Genomic DNA, 19,247 nt, shown 5'->3' with positions numbered 1-19,247 from the left:
AGATAGATAGATAGATAGATAGATAGATAGATAGATAGATAGATAGACAGACTAACAGACTGACTTTGTGTTCAAACAAACCCTAAAAACAAAATAACAAAGAATTCAAATTTGTAAATAAACACTTAACTCCCCACCCCTCACCCCAATACACAGGGTTTCTTTCTCTGTGTAACCCTGGCTGTCCTAGAACTCACTCCGTAGATCAGGCTGTCTTCATAGATTTTCACTTGCCTCTCCCTGAGTGCTGGAATTAAAAATGTGGACCACCATGGCCATCTTTTGAAACACTTTCCCATAAGGAACATTTTGGGAGCATCCTACTTTTTTATGTCTACCTGATAAGAACATTACAAGAAATGAAAATTATAGGTCAATCTGACCAAAAGAGATGTCAAATGTAATCAAATTAAGCACAAAGAGAAGGAAAGCAAAAAACACATAAGAACTTTGATAAATGGACAGTAAACAAGTGATCATATCAGACTTAAGAAGCCAAGTCCTGTGCCGGGCAGTGGTAGTTCGTGCCTTTAATCCCGGCACTTGGGAGGCGGAGGCAGGTAGATTTCTGAGTTCGAGGCCAGCCTGGTCTACAGAGTGAGTTCCAGGACAGCCAGTACTACACAGAGAAACCCTGTCTCAGAAAAACAAAAGCAAAAAAAACCCCAAAAAAACAAACAAACAAAAAACAACAACAAAAAAAGGAAGCCAAGTCCTAAAATGACATTTGAGCCCAGGAAAACAACTCCTTTACAATCCAAACTCAAAAATGAAACATAAATGTGATAGAATAAACTTTTGAAAGCTGAGTCAAAAGGATCAAAAGTTCAAGGCTAGTGTGGGCTACACAGGAAAACCCTGCCCCAAAACAAACAACAAAAGATGGCAACTTAAAGAAACAGAGTTTTAAGATGGGGTTTAAAACAGGAGGACAGGCTAAAAGTCTGCTGATAGTTCTCCATCTTCTTTCCAGCTCTAACGATGTTTGCAGTTTCCTTTCCTCACCCTACCAGAGGGTAGGGTAACATACAGCATGCACAAGCCATCAATTAAACAGAAACAATCAACGCCTAACATGATGGACACTATCACCCCTACCATGTATTGTTCCCACTGGGCTCTTTAGATTGTGACGGCCTTATAAAACATAAATTATAGAAAGAAAAAGAGTCCATCAATTTGAGAGGGAGTGGAGTAGAGATTAGGAGAGGTTAGGAGGAGAAAAGGCAAAGTGGGAAGTGATATAATTACAATAACAAAAATGAAATTTTAGAAAAAAGAAAAAAGGAGATGAACAGACGCTTAAATGACAACAAATATACAAGCCAGTCATTGTGGCACATGCCTTTAATTCCAGCATTTAGGGAACAAAGGCAAGATGATCTCTGAGTTCAAGGACAGCCTGGTTTACATTAACAAGTTCTAGGACCACCAGAGATATACAGAGAAACCCAGTCTCTCTCTCTCTCTCTCTCTCTCTCACTCTCTCTCTCTCTCTCTCTCTCCATATATATATATATATATATATATGCACACACACACATATTATATATATTATACATTGGAAAACAAATATATTATAGTTAGAAAATCTCCAAGAGTAAGCATGTGGCCTAATCTGTGAAGGCCTGGGGTTTAAGGCTAGCACCAAAATATAAATAAAACTAAATAAAAATAGATCTCTGACATATCCAAAAAGGTAATACTAATGGCATTCTAATGTATTTAAATATAGTTGATAGTTTGACACTGAATTTATGATTTAAAAAAAGGCAAGTTTAACATTTTTTTCAAAGCTTTTTATTTTTATTTTATTATTTTATGTATTCACCATTGCTCTCTTCAGAAACACCAATAGAGGGCATCAGACCCCATTGCAGATGGTTGTGAGCCACCATGTGGTTGCTGAGAATTGAACTCAGGACCTCTGGAAGAGCAGCCAGCACTCTTAACCACTGAGCCATCTCTCCAGCCTCCAAGTTTAACATTTTTAAAGGTGTGTTTATAAGACAGCCTTCTTATGTAGCAAGACTAGCTTTAAAGTCAATTCCTCTGCCTCAGCCTCTCAAGTGCTGGGATTGCAGGAGTGTGCTTCCTTGCACAGTTGTGAGGGCTGGGGACTGATATAGAACACTGCACATGCTAAGCAACCAGTCTACCACTTAAGCTACACTGCCACCTGTGGACTGGGTTTGTTTTTTTAAGGTGATGTCTCATATTGCCCAGGTTGATCCCAAACACCTAGGCTCAAGCAGTCTTCCAGCCTCAGCCTTCTATGTAGTTGGCATCCAGTTGTATGCCACTGCACTAGCAAGCGCCCATCTATCTCCCACCCCATAGCTGAGTTACATGGCTAGAGTTACAGGTGGTTGTAAACTGTCCAACATAGGTGCTGGAAACTGAATTCAAGTCCTTTGCCAGAGTAATACATGCTCTTAAACACTGAGCCATTTCTCTAGCCCTAGGTAATTTTTTTTTTTAACTCAAAGGAAGACAAAATGACAACAGAAAAACTGAGCAAGAAAGGAAGACAGAATACTACATGGCTCAGCTGTGACTACAACCAAATATCAATCCATAAAAATGTTACGTTGATCGTCAACCTTGACAAAAATAATGTCTGTATGTAACATGACACAAGTGGAAAGAAACTGAAACCCTCGTCTTCCATAGATGAGAATCAATGAGAGATTCTAGAACAACAAAAATCATGAAGTAGTAACACAAGAATATAAATATCAGGCCTAAAAGAGGTAAAATTAAAAGCAGGCGCTACAGAGATGGCTTAGTGGGTAAAAGCACTTGCCAACAAACCTGAGTTCAATGCCTAGAACCCATATGGTGAAGGGAGAGGAAGAACTACTACTGTCCTCTGACCTCCTCTCCCTATATGCTCCATGACAGATTTCCCCATTCACACACCCACACACCACACAATAAATGAATGAGTAAGTAACAAGGAGAAAGAGCTAGAACTAGAGAGTAGTTTCACTGGGAGAACAGTGGGATAAGGATGACGAATTATAGGACTACTGGTTTCACAGCTAGCTCTGTGTAACACAATGTCTGCCTGACATTCTAAATGATATACATAATTCCAATAAAAAGAAAAACTAAACATAAAGAGCAGAACACTTACCAATACACTTTTCTTGCTTTTTGGATAGAAGTAACTGTTTGTACTTCTTTTAAGGTTTGCTTTGTTTTCTTCTCTGCTGATTTGAATGCCTATTTATATGAAAAAATTGAAATAATTTTAAGATGTATTTACATAACACTGACATACACAATAGCATAACAAATTGCTTTAGACAGCTTTTACTATATTGCCCAGGCTGCCTCTAACTCATAGAGATCATTCTGTCTATGCTCATGGATGATGCATGCCACCACACCCAGCTTAATAAATACTTTTAAGGGCCCATGAGATGGTCCAGTGAGTAAAGGCACTTGCTGCCAAGCCTGATGACTTGAGTTTGATCCCCAGCACCCACAAGTTGCCCTCTAATCTCCATATATGTACTATGTGCAAAAATCTTAATAGAAGAAAATATTTTATGTCATAAAGTGTTCTGATTTATACACACAAATATATGTATGAAAAATAAAAGGTATTTGCCGTAAGAAGTAAAATAAATACTGTATTTTTTATTTATTATATGCAAGCTTTTAAGACCTACAAACTAAGAACTTCACTGTTGATGGGAATGGTATTGTACTCCTATAATCTCAGCACCTGAGAGGCAGAGGCAAGAAGATCTTGGGTTTGAGGCTGGCTATAAAACAAGTATGAGGCCAGCCTGGATCCTAGAGATTAGATCAAGGAGGTTACTTACTTAACAGATATTAAAGTATCTACTTTGTTTCAGACAATATTCTAGAGCATTGGTTCTCAACTTGTTGATTGCAACCACTTTTAGAATTGAACAACACTTTCACAGGGGTTGCATACCAAATATTTACAATACAATTATATTATCATAATAGCAAATTATAGTTATGAAGTGGCATGGTTGAGGGGTCACCACAACTTAAGGAACTGTATTAAAGGGTTGCAGCATTAGGAAGGTTGAGAACTACTGCTCTAGATACTAGAACACAACAATGAACAGAACAACATTTTGTTATTGTTATACTATATATAGCTCTGGCTGGCCTGGAACTCAATATGTAGCCCTCACCATATAGACTAGGCTGATCTTAAACACAGATATCTACATGCCTCTGCCTCCCTAGTGCTGGGATTAAAGACATGCGCTGCTACACCTGGCAACAATGATACTTTTATGGGCTTACATTCTAAAGAAAAAACAAATATATTCAAATAGTTTTATATCGAGGAGTTAAGAAAAACAGCAAGTGAGATTTTATTTTTAGCAAAATTGGTCAACAAAGGCTTCTCTGATGTCTCACCTAGGCAGATGTGTAAATGAACAAATGAAGGGATAAAAAAAAAAACAAAAAAAAAACCGTTGAAAATCTGAGGGCAGAGCATTTCAGCAAGAAGGAGCATTAAGTACAAAGACCCAGAGAACAGCAGTGCACTATGGTTCTGAGAACAACTAAGATTGCGTGTAGCCAGAAAGAGGATGTAGAAAAAAAAAATTCAGGGAAAAGGTAAATAGATCATGGGGGGCTAGAAAAAGAGCTCTAAATCGTATTAAGATGGGGTGCATGCTTTTGAGTGAAGGAAAGAACAATGGAGTTTGCTTGTGATTTAAAATATCACTATGCTGCTGGGTTGGGAACAGAATGCAGTGGGGGAAAGGGAGAGAGTGATCCGGTAAGCTTACTCATGAGAATACAGATAAACAAGGCCTGAACCAAAGGAATAATGAATCGTGCTCAGATTCTACTTACATTTTGCTGCAGCTAGTGTGTGTGTGTGTACATGTGCGTGTGCGTGTGCATGTGTGTGCGCTTTTGTCTCTTATGTCAAAGGCTGGTCTTAAACTCACTGTACAGTGTAGGATAATCTGAACTCATGATCATTCTGTCTCCACTTCTCAATTCCTGGAACTATGGTCAAGTGACACAGTACTCAGTGGGTTTTGCTTATCCATTAAATTGAAGAGCAAAAGTAAGTGGGACTGGCAAGATGGCTCTAGGGGGGAAAAAAAAAGCACTTGCTGCAAAGCCTGACAACATGAGTTTTTAATCTCTGGAGCCCTCATAAAGGTAGGACTTTGTAGTAACTTTACAAAACTGTCCTCTGCCTGAAATGTTCCCTGTGGTACAATGAGCATACACATGCACACACAAACTAACAACAGTAAATGACAGATCTGGATGTGGTTTGAGGGGAAAGAGCTCTGGATATTTCTAACATTTGAGCAGGTAAGAATGAAAGTGCTATTTGCTGAGATGGGGAAAGAGGGAAGTGCTGGATAGCAGAAGAAAAGTAAATACAAGAAATATGCACATTTAAAGCAAAATTAAAACGAAGAGATTTCTAAATTAGAAAACCCCACTTAAACAGAAAAAGCCATTAAAGCTGCCCAAAACAATGAGCATCATTCTATCATGTTACCTTCTCAGCAGCTTCAACAGTCCTCTGTGTTTTTTTAGCAGCATACCTCTTATGATCATAGTATCTAGAAAAATAAATCTATCTTAAATATTAAGTGAAATCTATTTTTAGTTTTTAATTTTACAATCTTAAATCATACAGAACCAAGTTGTATAGAGCACACAATTACTTTTTAACAAATGAAGTATACACATAAGTTCCGTAGCAGTTTCCTCCATATTGAACCCCTACCTTCGAGGAGGAGGGTGTTGCTAAGAGACCCAGGAAGTGAACATACTTCACTGTGAGTCACCATCCTCTGCACCTGTGCTGTTGTGCCCGCTCCTCCATCTCTATGCATTTCCCTGAGAAGACTGCTCAAGGAGAAATCCAAACTTAGGTGGTAGGCTGCCGAGTGTGTTTCCTTGTTCCTGTTTTGATCCTTGTTCCTGTTTTTATTCCTGTTCCTGTTTTGTGGGGAGTATAAAAAGGAGCTATGCAGTTGAAAATATAGCATTTGGTTCTTTACCAGATGACTCCTTGTCTTTCTTTCTCTCACCCTCAGCTCTCCGCCGATCCAAGGAACTCAGTCAGCTATGCTGGCGTAGCTGACAAGTGGAGGTTCCACCAAGATCGGAAAGATGAGGAAGATTGCTGACGGGCCGTCTCTGGGGCGCACATTAGGACAGGAGATGTACTGGATACGAACCGAAGGTAAGTTTTCGGGGTAAGTAAACGCCATGGGTTTGGCACATAGTAAGGAGTTGCTGGCTAAGCAACTATCTACTCTTCTGGCTCAGTGGGGAACCACTGTTAAAGCTAGGGTTATCGAAGAATTTACAAAAATTCTCTCCATGGTTTGTGGCGAGCGGCACTTTTAAGCTGGAAGACTGGGTAAAGGTAATAGGTGATTTTCGTGCAGCTTTGGCCCTTTATTCCTTAGAAAATCAGTTTGGGGCATTTGTCTTCACCTGTGGCGATTTCTTTCTGTACAATTTTCCTCCTTCTTCTGCATCTCTAGGTTGCAAATGCCACCCTCCCTGTCCACACTGCTTTCGAGGATCACTTTCGAGGATCGTTGCCTGAGCTCTTGTTTTTAGACAAGAGTGAGGACTGAGTTGGAGACTTTTTTCCGCTTTTTTGTTTGTTTCTGAGAGGGGAGAATTTCATCCCAGATAGAGGGGTGGGATCTGGCTCTGGAGGAGGGTCCCCGACCTCGCTGTGGGGCTGTGGGGGCTCCTGTTTCTCTCCGCTGTGCTCTCATTCTGGCTGACACTCTGGCTGACGAGTGGAGAGGTTTGTGGGCCCAGCATTGACATATGCAACGACTGTCGGTAGCTGGGGTACCTGGAGAACTGCGCGGTGATGGGGGCTTCCTCCATGTACTGCTTATCTCCAAGGCCAGGGACTGGTGAGGCTGCCGCTTCCCCAGGCTCACAGTCATCACCTAGTGCTTGCTGCTGTTTCAAGTGGCCGGCCTCGAGAGCCTGGGGGACCTCTTCCCAAACCTCATGGTCATCCGTGGCTGGAAACTCTTCTGCAGCTGCACACTGGTCATCTTTGAGATGACCAATCTCAGAGATATTGGGCTTTGTAGTCTGAGGAACAATACTTGGGAGAGCCCATCAGGTTTTAGAGAAACGCTGACCTCTGTTGCCTCTCCACCATGGACTAGTCTCTCATCTTGGATGCTCCAGGAACATTGGAGGGGAGGCCCATGTGTGAGAGGACCACCATCAACGATGAGTGCAGCTGCCGCCGCTGGACCCCAGAGCACTGCCAGAGAATGTGCCCAGGTGTGTGCAGGAAGTGAGCCTGCACCAAGAACAGCGTGTGCTGCCACCTGGAGTGCCTGGGCAGCTGCCATACACCTGATGACAGCACAGCCTATGTGGCCTGCTGACACTACTACTGCAGAGGTGTGTGCGTGCCTGCCTGCCCTCCTGGCGTCTACAGGTTCAGGGATGCTGTGTGGACCGAGATTTCTGTGCCAATATCCCCAATGCCGAAACCAGTGACTCGGACGGCTTTGTAATCCATGATAGCAAGTGTATGCAGAAATGTCCCTGAGGCTTCATCCACAACAGCACCCAGAGCATGTACTGTATTCCCTGCGAAGGCCCCTGCCCCAAAGTGTGCAGTGATGAAGAAAAGAAAACGAAATCCATCGATTCGGTTACTTCTGCTCAAATGCTCCAAGGATGCACCATCTGTTCTCCATTTCACCTCCACCACCACCTGGAAGAACTGCATCAACATGGCACCGGATCCTTGCCACCATTGCCATCGCTGTGGGCACAGGCATTGCCTTATCCAGCAACATACAAACTGCCCAGACATTGAATGAACTTTCGGGGAGGGTACAGATACATTGCTTTCTCAGAGTGATATTCAGTCTGATTTTCATATAAATTGCTTTGGTTCAAGAACAAGTACATTTTATGTTGCCCACCAGACATGTTAGCTATGATCCCTTCTTTCATGCCATTTGTATTTGAATCCGTTGATTTCTGGCTCTTGGAATGCTACTTGTTATAATCTTACTCGGCAGCTCTTTAATAAGATTGTATTAGTTAACGATACCAGAGTTGATCCTATTGATGGAATCCTATCTTAAGCATGTTTCTTCAAGTGGGAATGCTAGTGAAAGAGTGGGCTGGAATTACTTCCTTGACAGTTTTAGCCTAATTTTGCTGATGCTTGTTTTTTGGGCGTCTGTGCCACCTTCAGGCACAACAGGTACAACCTCAAGCTGTTTGTGCGAGGATTGGTGCTTTTACATGGTCGAGGGGATCCCTCTGTCCAAGTGTGGCTGACCATGTTACAACCTAGGCCCGAGCTGCAGCTGGGTCTGCAAGGGAGTTAACCTGAGAGACATGCCTGGCTGCATAGGGGTTGGTGTCGATACAGTTCCCCTCCTCAGGAAAAAGACACCGGGATGGGTATGACCATACCACCTCACTGTACAACGGCAGGGGGCTGGAGGTCATTACAATATCCCCAATTTTCACTGAGGGTCTGGTCTCTGTCTCCGCTCGGCCTCTAATTAAAAGAAAATGGGTGAATTGTGAGTCACCATCCTCTGCACCTGTGCTGTTATGCCCGATCCCCCATCTCTATGCATTTCCCTGAGAAGACTGCTCAAGGAGAAATCCAAACTTAGGTGGTAGGCTGCCGAGTGTGTCTCCTTGTTCCTGTTTTGATCCTTGTTCCTGTTTGTGTTCCTGGGGAGTATAAAAGGGAGCTATGCAGTTGAAAATATAGCATTTGGTTCTTTACCAGATGACTCCTTGTCTTTCTTTCTCTCACCCTCAGCCCTCCGTCGATCCAAGGAACTCAGTCAGTTATGCTGGCGTAGCTGACACTTCACATGTCTGAGAAAGCAGTAGCCTACAAGATTCAGGGTTTCCCTCCAGTTAGAGAACCAGTAAACAGCTGCTTGAGAAGTAGACTGACAACTGAATTGCAAGAGATCTCTTCGACTTGTTCATGTGCCTCCAACAGCACAGGTCTCCAGATACAGCTTTCTTGAAGCATCACCCATGCTGAGGTGGCCTTTCAGAGATGTGCTAGCTTCTGCTTTATCCTTGCTTCAGTAAGTTGGCCCTCACTCATACACCAGTTAGTAACACCAGTAAAAACTCACTGGATCATCAGGATAGATTTTAGTGCAATCGTTACTTTGGTTAGTTATGGATTTCTTTCTAGGGGTGTATGTGTGTGCACGCGAGTGTGTGTGCATGTGTTTTATTTTCCCAGAAAAAGTCTCTCATACAACAGACAAAATAATGACTGTTAATCTCCTACTGATTTACTGTACATACACTACCAAGAGTTTACAATAGGGGCTGGAGATATGACTCAAACATTAAGAGCACGAGGTGCTTTTCCAGAGGACCCAGGCTTTTTGTTCCTGTCACCACACTGATGCTCACAACCACCTGTGACTCCAGTTCCAAGGGATCTGATGCCCTTTTCTGGTTTCCTCAGGCACGAGGCACATGCTGGTGCACCTAATACATGCAGGCAAAATATTCACAGATAGACTTACTGGTTAAATGCTTACTTTTTGGCATTGGCATAGGCTGACAGGCTGAGATCCACGTCGACAAGCAGCGGCTTGTTCTTCTGAGGCTTCTGCAGCTGCTTGTTCTTTTGTTTTTTTTTTTTCCCTTTTGGTGCTTCAGCATCACTGTTCTCAATGCTGCCATCACCATCACCATCTTCCTCCTCTGATAACAAGTATGGATTTCTATTAAAAATATTCAATAGTATTTCACTAATGTCGATAATATATATCAGTTTTCATTTCAAAATTTCCTCAATAAAATTAGAAATGATTTCACTGTATATTTTCTATTTCTGTGAATTCACAAAGAAAAAATTAAAAATAATGCAATGAACAATCAGGATTAAAAACAAGCACTGACTGGTAAGACGCACACTTACCGCAGCAGCATCGTGACATGGTTTGTTTGCAGCTTTAGCTCTTTGATTGCACTTGCAACAGGGTCTCCTTGAGCCTGTGCTTCTTTCACAATCACCCCGATTTCTGTCCAGTCTATCTGGTTGGCTAGTGCACTGCGGACCACCTGAATGGCTCTGTCAACTATCTGCAGGTTCATCTCTATGAGCTCCCCTTTCAGTTTATCAATTTCCTTAAGAAATAACACAATGAATTTACTATAATGCCAGCTGAGATTGTCATATTCTGGAAAGCATTGGAAAAGCTAAACGCCAATACCTGAGCCTGCTGAAGAGCTTCTAATCTGTTCTCATGATCCTTCCGGACATTATCTAATTTCTTCAGTGCTTGTTTTTCCTTATAGTAACAAAACAGATTTTTCAAAAGTTAGATTTCTTTCAATCCACAGCACTTCCACCCCTCAATTCCTAAAGCTTATTGTGTTAGCGGTTCTACTCTGTCAAAGTTGTCACATAGGCAACTTAAAAAGTTTCCCCAAAGTTCACTCCCTAAAGTCTTACCCTCTTAGAGATGTCATGCTGATATATTATCTCTATCTACTTTCTACTCCCTATATAGAATGTGTGCTTTGGTTACAGGTAAATCACTATATAAAGTATGACTCCAATTCCCTTGGCATTATTCAAACAGGCAGAATTCAAGATTTCCTATAACATACTAGAAACATTTTTCTCTTTTAAGTGGTATTAGAGATAAAACCAAGACCTCATGCATACAAAGAAAGCATTCTACCACATCAGTGGCCCCCCCAAAAAAAATGTTTAACTTATTTTAATTACAAGTATGTGAATGTGTACTACACTGCAGGTGCCCATGGAGGCCAGAGAGGATACTGGATCCCTGGAGACAGAGTCAGAGGTGATTCTGATCAGCTCAATGCTGGTACTAAAAACTAAACTTTAAGTCTCTGCAAAAGCAGAATATACTCTTATCACCTTAGCTCTCTCCACACTCCATAAATTCTTTTGTAAAATATGTATTTAGAGATTTTGTTCTTGGGGCTGGAGAGTTGTCCCAGTGGTTAAGAGCACTTTTTCTTGCAAAGGCTCCAGGTTCAACTCCCAACACCCACATGTACCTAAGGTGCACTTCTTTCTTAGGTACCATACATACATGTGGCACATAGACATACATGCAGGCAAAAGCACTAATACACATAAAATAAAATAAACCTGGTATTTTGTTCTCATTCATGTGTGCATGTGTGTGGATTTCTGTATGTGAACACGGTGCCTGCAAAGTCCAGATAGGGTTAAAATCCCTAGAACTGGAGTCACAGGCAGTTATGAGCCTCTAAGTGTGGGTGACACAAACCAAACTTGGTTCCTCTGGAAAAGCATTGTGCACTCTTACCCACTAAGCCTCTAGCCTCCCGATAAGTTCTTTATAACTATAAACTAGGGGCTGGAAAGATGACTCAGTGATTAAAAGCACTTGCTGTTCTTAAAGAGGATTCAGGTGACTCAATCATCTGTAACTTCAGTTCCAGGGAATCTGTCACCCTCTTCTGAACCCCATGGGCATCAGGCACACATATGGTATACATGCATATGCACAGGCAAAACACATAAAATAAATCTAAATACAACTTTTTAAAAGTACAAATTATTAGCCGGGCGGTAGTGGCGCACGCCTTTAATCCCAGCACTTGGGAGGCAGAGGCAGGCGGATTTCTGAGTTTGAGGCCAGCCTGGTCTACAGAGTGAGTTCCAGGACAGCCAGGGCTATACATAGAAACCCTGCCTTGAAAAGCCAAAAAAAAAAAAGTACAAAATTATTGTTTGATTGACATTCTGTTCTCTCAGCATTTTATTCCAGGATTTTTCTGAATATCTTTCACTAACATAATAATACAAGGGTTCGGTGAGGTAATCTGACCTCCTGTATAGCATTTTATCAGACACAAGTTGGATTTGCTGTTTGGTAGAGGGTCTCATACAGCAGCTCAGGCTGGCCTCAAACTCACTAGCCCAACTCCTGGTCCTCCTGACTCCACTTCTCACCAGCAGGGATTACAGGCATACACCACCACATGGTACTTATATTTCAAAACTACTGATTTGAGAACTATTTTTAATGTTTTATAGCATCGCCAATTAATTATTATTTGAATGTTAGATGAAATAGCTAAAAGATTTAATTTGTAAGAGTGGTAACTATTTAAGAACTCACAATAATTACCACAAAAAGTTACTGGTGTAGTGTGAGTGTCCTTAATCCTGAGTGTTTAGAACAAGAACTATTTCAGATTATAAAGCTGTTTCAGGTTTTAGAATACCTGTATACACATAACCAGCTGTACAGTCCTAATCTGAATATCTGAAATCCTTTGAGTATCATTGTTCTAATGCATATTTAAAAAATGAATAGAGCTGTGTGTGTCTTCAGCACTTAAGTGGCAGAGGCCAAAGGATCTCCGAGTTCTAGGTCAGCCAAGGCTATGTAGAGAAACCCTGTCCCAAAAAAATTTTTAAGTATAATAATAATAATAATAATGAGTATTCATGAACAACTGTTTTCTAGCCAAAGTGCTGCCATGATGTAACAATCACATCATGCAATTTATTTAATTACATGCTTGGAAATTGTACTATTTTAAAGCAAAAGGGAAGACTGTAGAAGCATTCACATAACTCAAAATTCTGCACACATATTTTTGATTTGTTTAACTTTTTAATAACAACTTTTGATTTTTTTGAAATGACATCTTTTCCCCTTTCCTCCAACTCCTCACCTGTATCCCCTTCGCTCGCTCTCAAACCCATAGCCTTTCTTTAACCATCGTTTTTTTCTCTCTCCCAAATATAAAAATAGAACCTGCTCAGTCCACATAATACGACAAGTATGCATATGATCTCAGGGCTGCCCATCGTGTATTAGACATCCAACTCAGTAGCTCCTCCCTCAGGAAGACCATGTCTCCCATTTTCAGCATTCCACAGTTGCCAATAGTTCTTTGTCTAGGGTTGAAGCCCCCTGACTAGTATTTTTGAAAAATCTAATCTCTTCTCAAAGTGACTTTGATCAGTTTATAAAGCAGATCTACATACAGCACATGCTCTAAAAACACAGTCAAATGTGCTCCAAAAATAGTGAGTGTAAAATCCTCACTGGAGTATCATGAAATAGATCAGACAAGGACCAATTTCTAAAGCAGCTTAACAAAAACAGCATAAAGTTTTTGATAAAGAAACTTAGTACAGAAAACACATTTTTCTTCCTCTGGCTCATGTAACTAACATGTGTCTCAGAACTCATAATGGCCAAGTTTGAGAAGCTCTGGGATGCTCTAATATACTGAGTCATACTAGGGTATATAACAGACTAATGGTCCCACTAGATTTCATCTCCTTTAAAAGATCTGAAATTAGAATAATAGGAGTGAGGGTGGGGATGGAATGAAGGCATACTTCTCAATAAGACTCCCCTGAGCTTTTATCATAAACTAAGGGAAGGGCTAGTTATGGTGACATGCCTTCAATTCCAGATCTCCAAGTTTGAGGGCAACCTCCTCTAAATATTTAGTGTCAGGCTAACCAGAATTGCAGTGAGTCCTTGTCTCAAAAACAAAACAACTGGGCTGGAGAGATGGTCAGTGGTTAAGAGCATTTACTGCTCTTCCAGGGGACTAGAGTTCAGTTCTCAGAATCCACATAATGGCTCATAACTACCTGTAACCCCAGTTTCAGAGGATCTGATCTGAAGGCTCTCATACCTCTGGAAGACAGCTGACTCTTAAATGAGAGCAATATCTACCCTCCAAACCACTCTGACTAGCTAGTTTAATATAAATGTTTTAAATGATACTATACCTGTTGTAAAGCTTTTAAGTCAATTTTCTGACCTTCTATCTTGGAATAAAATTCATCCACGGCCTTATTTAAAGAGAGAGAGAGAGAGAGAGAGAGAGAGAGAGAGAGAGAGAGAGAGAGAGAGAGAGAGAAACAATTGGTTGTAAGAAAAAAAAGCACGGTCTCTATTTTACCTTGCACACACACAGCATTAGCCTGTTTTATACCAGTGCCCTCACTACCTGACCACATTTGCAGTGACCTATTCTACAACTAACAGTGTCAAGAATAAAACTAAGATTGTATTTAGTCTTATCTTCTTTTTTTAAAGATTTCTTTATTTTATGTATGTGAGTACACTGTCACTGTCTTCAGATACACCAGAAGAGTGCATCAGATCCCATTACAGATGGTTGTAAGCCACCATGTGGTTGCTGGGAATTGAACTCAGGACCTTTGGAAGAGCAGATGGTGCTCTTAACCACTGAGCCATCTCTCCAGCCCTAGTCTTTCTTTTAATTAAAAATGGCAGCAATTGCTTCTAATAGTTGTACTCATGAGTGCCCTGATTTTTAATCAATCCACAGACTCACAGTGAATTTACGGCAAGAATATTTTCTGAGTTTCTTTCCATCCTTCCTTTTCTTTCTTTTGCAGTGTTGAGGATTAAATCCAGGACTTTGTGCATGCATTCACATTGGGCTACATCCCCAACTCCAAGACAACATAAACAATTCTGACAACTTGTGTTGCTAACTAGCATGTTCTGACAACTAGCATGCTAACTAGTAAAAAAAAAAAACAACTAGAAAACTCACCTTGTCAAATGATTCGAATTCTATATATGGACATTGTAAATGTTGAGAAAACAAGAAAGGATGGAATTCCTCATACCTGTAAGGCATTTAAAATATCACAATTAAGAATATTAATTATTATACAAAGCAAACTAGCTGGTGGGTGTGTATTTAGCTACTACATACGTGAGTATGTCTTCAGCTGGTTTATTTGCATCCAGGCTTGGTTTTACCTCTCTTTTCTGAATTATATATCCCTACCAAAAAAAAAAAAAAAAAAATCTAGCATTAGACTCACCTATATTCACAATTAACAAAGGATTAACTATTTAAATGATATTTTTTCTAGCTAAACATTTTGAATAGAGAAGACAAATATTAAAGTATGAGGTAATGTTATGATTGTTTAGCTATGAGATGATTATAGCCCACCCATTTTGAAGTATTAGCAAATTAAAGAATGCTTTTCTAAAATCAACTCAAGACAGAATGTTCTCCTCAGGTACAGTTCTGCCTATAAATCCAGTTCTAGGGAGGCTGCTGTGGAAAATGTTGAGTCCTGAGGCCATCCTGGGCTCCACAGCAAGACCTTGAGTCAAAGAAAAAACAATTGGCTGGAGAGACAGTTCAGCTAAGACTGCTTATTGCTCCTTCAGAGCACCCAAGTTCAGTTCCCAGTACCTACATACCTATAAACTCCTGTAACTCCAGTTGCAAGGGATCAACACCCTCTTTTGGCTTCCAAGGGTACCCACACATTGTACATACACTCATATAAACACATATACATAAACCTAACTAAAAAGTCAAACTTTTTTTTACACAAATTACTCAACTATTCTTTCTTGTTTTTATAAAAGGTGGGGTCTTGTGTATCCCTGGCTGGCTTTGAACTTGTTATTCAGACCAAGGCTTCTGACCCTACTGCCTCCCTCCACCTCTCAAGTGCTAAGATTACAGATATGCACTCAAATGCCTGACTTGGACAGTACTAGGGTTCAAACCCAGGGCCTAGTGTACTCTAGGCAAGGCTAGTTTTAGACTGAGTTCCAATGCAGTATTTTCTATAAAAAATAAAGAATAGAAAAAAATTTACAAGAAGCAATATAAAAATCGAAGAGACTATCCCAGAACTAGGTATACAGCCCAATGGTACAGTATGAATGCATATGTAGAAGGCCTTGGATTCAAACCTCAAGCAAGAAAACAAAACTCTTAAATTATAAGTATTTTATTTCTGAAAATTCAAAATAATACACGAAAGCTGTGAGATGGATCAATGAGTAAGTATTCGTCACTAAATCTGAGAAACCTGAGTTTGACCACTAGGACCTACACAGTAAATGGAAATGCTCAAGTACTGCAGCTTGTCTAACCTCTCAAATGTTTTGGCACTCCCCCCAACCCCCAAATAGATACATGCAAAACAACACACAGTATTTACACAGTGCTGCTACCTTTCCATTAAAGTTGGATGTTTTTTTCAAATAGTCTTCCGCCCTCTGCACACAAACCAGTATCTTTTCAATATCTAATGAAAGAAATAAAAACAAGGGGAAAAAGAATGCCAATTAAATTGACTAATACCATTAAATAACATTTATCATATTAATACATAAAATATATTATGTATTAACAATATCAACATTAATGTATCAAATATATTAATGTATATATCATAATTACATTAATGCTGATGTCATAATACTAATTATATTAATGTACTTAACATAATATTAATGTTATGATATAATAATTATAACTAATTATGCTGATTACAATTATTACATTTTTCCCTTCTGGCCCATGTAACTAATGTGTTTCTCAGAACAATTAACTCATAATGGCCAAGTTTGAGAGGTTCTGGGTTGCTTCTCAAAAAATATAATTATAATTAATTAAAAATATATTATAATTCATTATATTTATATAAAATAATGTGATGCTATAATCAACAGAATTAACATAATAGTCACATAATAGAATATTCATGTTTATAAATTATTAATATATTAATAATTAAGCACATTAATATAATATAGTATTTATTTACTGTTGAGGTAGGGTCTCAGTATGCAGTCTTGACTGGCTTGGAACTCACTATGTGAAATAAGGCTGGCCTTGAATCAATAGAGAACAACTTTCCTTTGCCTCCCAAGTGCCATAAATAAAGGCATGTGCCACCATGCCTGGTTCAATATATTTATTAAAAATCAACAATAGAAAGGTAGCTGAATATGATACAGGCCTGTAATCCCAGCACTAAGGAGACTGAGGTAGGATAATCATGAGTTCAAGATCAGTTTGGGCTATACAGTAAGACTCCATCTCAAACATAAAGAACAAAAACAAAACAACCAACCAACCATAAAACTGAGAATGTTGTCAGATCTCCAGGAAGTAGAAGTCCTCTGAACATACACACAAACACACTAAATAAAATGTAATAATAATAATAAAAACATAAAGCAGACCAGTGAGATGGCTCAATATATAAAGGTGCCTGCTACACAAGCTTGGAGACATGAATTCAATCCCAGAACACAACATAGAAGTGGAAAAAAGAAGACACACACACATATTATGCACGGGTCCTGCTTCCCCAACACATATCAGGAAGGAACACGTAAACACACACACACATATTAATTTTTAAAACTTAAAACAACCAGGAAAGTATTTATGAAATAATGTAAAAGCTTAAGAAAATGAGATAGGGTTGTTTCAATTGTGTAATTGGTTTATGTACATAAGATTATGTTTTGGTCAGTTGATTACTAAATCATCCAACTTTCTTACAAAAAGATACACTTTACTCATAAACCTAATTTTCTTTTTTTTTTTTTTTTTTTTTTTTTTTGGTTTTTCAAGACAGGGTTTCTCTGTGTAGCCCTGGCTGTCCTGGAACTCTGTAGACCAGGCTGGCCTCGAACTCAGAAATCCACCTGCCTCTGCCTCCCCTAATTTTCTAATCTCTGTATATACTTAGTTCTATTTTTTTTTTTTTGGTCTATTCCTTCTCCAAAAAGTCACTATTTTATTACTATAGCCTCATGATACATTTTAATCTGTGAAAAGGTTATATAGCTAATATTAAGCAGCCAGAGTTTTATAATATTTTATAATAACAAAAATACCACCACCATCTGTTGTCACTGGAGACAAAGAGGATACATGGCATCTTGCCAATCCCAGATCAAAGTTTTTCAAGTCCATTCACTTCTAACTTTAACTTTAAAAACTAAAATTATTTCTAGAAAAGAAACAAGGTGCAAGAGGCCAGAGAGACGGCTCAGCGGTACGGGCTGCTTTTTCAGAGGATACAAATTCATTTCCCAGCACCCACATGGTGGCTTACATGGGTTATAACTCCAGTCCCAGGGGATGTCTGGCCTCTCAGGACACCAGGCAAGCATGTACTGAACAGACAGATGAATAAGGACACAAAACACTCACATGCATTTAGAAAAGAGGAAGAGGAAGAGAGAAGGAAGTGTTAGGCATGCTAGTAAACATTTATAACCTACAGGAGGCTGAGGGAGGAAAATCCAGAGCTCATGACACTGGACTACAATGTAGGGGAAACCTTATTTCAAAAAAAAAAAATCAAAACAAAACAATAAATGAAGTGTTTGTCAGTAGAACATTTTTTTAGGGTCTGTAGAGCCTTAGGTCTAATTAATTTCCAGTACCATAAAACCTCAAAGGAAAAAAAGGAAAAGGGAAACAAATTAAAATGTATAAAATATAGACCATGCAGACATACCTTTGCTTTCAAGTTTTTCATCCACTTTAACATTGCCAGAGAATCCATTTTCTATAAGACAGTGCTCAATAAGAGCTGGCCCATAAGCTATACAAAAGTAAACAGTATTGTTGTCATTATTTTCCTATAAAACTTCACATTTAAAACACAGTATAAATTTATAGCTCAATATCAACAATCTACTTAATACAAGTAGCCACTGAAAGTAATTTTATTTCATTTCAAATGGTATTAGAATTAAGACCTGAAGCAATGAGAGGAGTTTGAAATCACAATAAGCAGAGAATTGGTACATGTTACAGGCATTTAACAAAACATATATAAGGTTAACTAGAAATGTAGAGGTCATGAGTTCAATTCCCAGCACCTACCTGGTAGTTCATAACCATCTATAATGGAATCTGATCCCCTCTTCTGGTGTGTAGACAAAGCACCCGTATACATAAAATATATAAATAAATCTTAGCAAACAAATGTAGATAAAATACCGATACACATAAAACTGTGTAAAAATAATAATTGTAAAAAAAAAAATTACTCAAAAGCATTCAAACAGAAAAAGCAGCTTTATTTTCAAAGGAGGTATGATCCTGTATGCTAAAAATTCTTAAAGAACACACAGTCTTCTAGACTAATTATCTTTATCAGCTCTGAAAGATACAAAAATATAAATCAAGTTTATGTATAAATATCAGAATATATAAATATCAATTGGGAAACCAGAGGGATGGTTCAGTAATTAAGAGAACTTGCTAATTTTAGAGAGGATGTTGGTTTGGTTTCAGCAACAACACAGCAGCTCACAACCACTGTGACACCAGTTCCAGGGGACCTGACTCCCTCTTTTGACCTCTGTGGACACCAGACATACATGTGGTATACATATATACATGCAGGT

At 39.3% G+C, this 19,247-nt stretch overlaps 1 protein-coding gene across 1 annotated transcript in view; it reads right to left on the bottom strand.

Moving 5' to 3' along the window:
• The window catches only part of Nemf (nuclear export mediator factor), a 53,738-nt gene that overhangs the window by 24,831 nt on the left and 9,660 nt on the right, over nt 1–19,247 (bottom strand). The window contains exons 7-16 of the mRNA XM_028782871.1: nt 18,350–18,436; nt 16,041–16,114; nt 14,770–14,840; nt 14,605–14,680; nt 13,808–13,870; nt 10,254–10,331; nt 9,959–10,167; nt 9,576–9,761; nt 5,531–5,594; nt 3,140–3,228 (exon numbers count right to left, since the gene is read on the bottom strand). Of these exons, the coding sequence (XP_028638704.1) occupies nt 3,140–3,228; nt 5,531–5,594; nt 9,576–9,761; nt 9,959–10,167; nt 10,254–10,331; nt 13,808–13,870; nt 14,605–14,680; nt 14,770–14,840; nt 16,041–16,114; nt 18,350–18,436 (997 nt within the window). The remainder of the gene's footprint in view (nt 1–3,139; nt 3,229–5,530; nt 5,595–9,575; nt 9,762–9,958; nt 10,168–10,253; nt 10,332–13,807; nt 13,871–14,604; nt 14,681–14,769; nt 14,841–16,040; nt 16,115–18,349; nt 18,437–19,247) is intronic.

Source organism: Grammomys surdaster, unplaced genomic scaffold, assembly GCF_004785775.1.
Source record: "Grammomys surdaster isolate TR1022 unplaced genomic scaffold, NIH_TR_1.0 98, whole genome shotgun sequence".
Taxonomy (NCBI): domain Eukaryota; kingdom Metazoa; phylum Chordata; class Mammalia; order Rodentia; family Muridae; genus Grammomys; species Grammomys surdaster.
The sequence above is the reverse complement of the archived record's forward strand: the minus strand, read 5'-3'. Positions and strand labels throughout refer to the sequence as shown.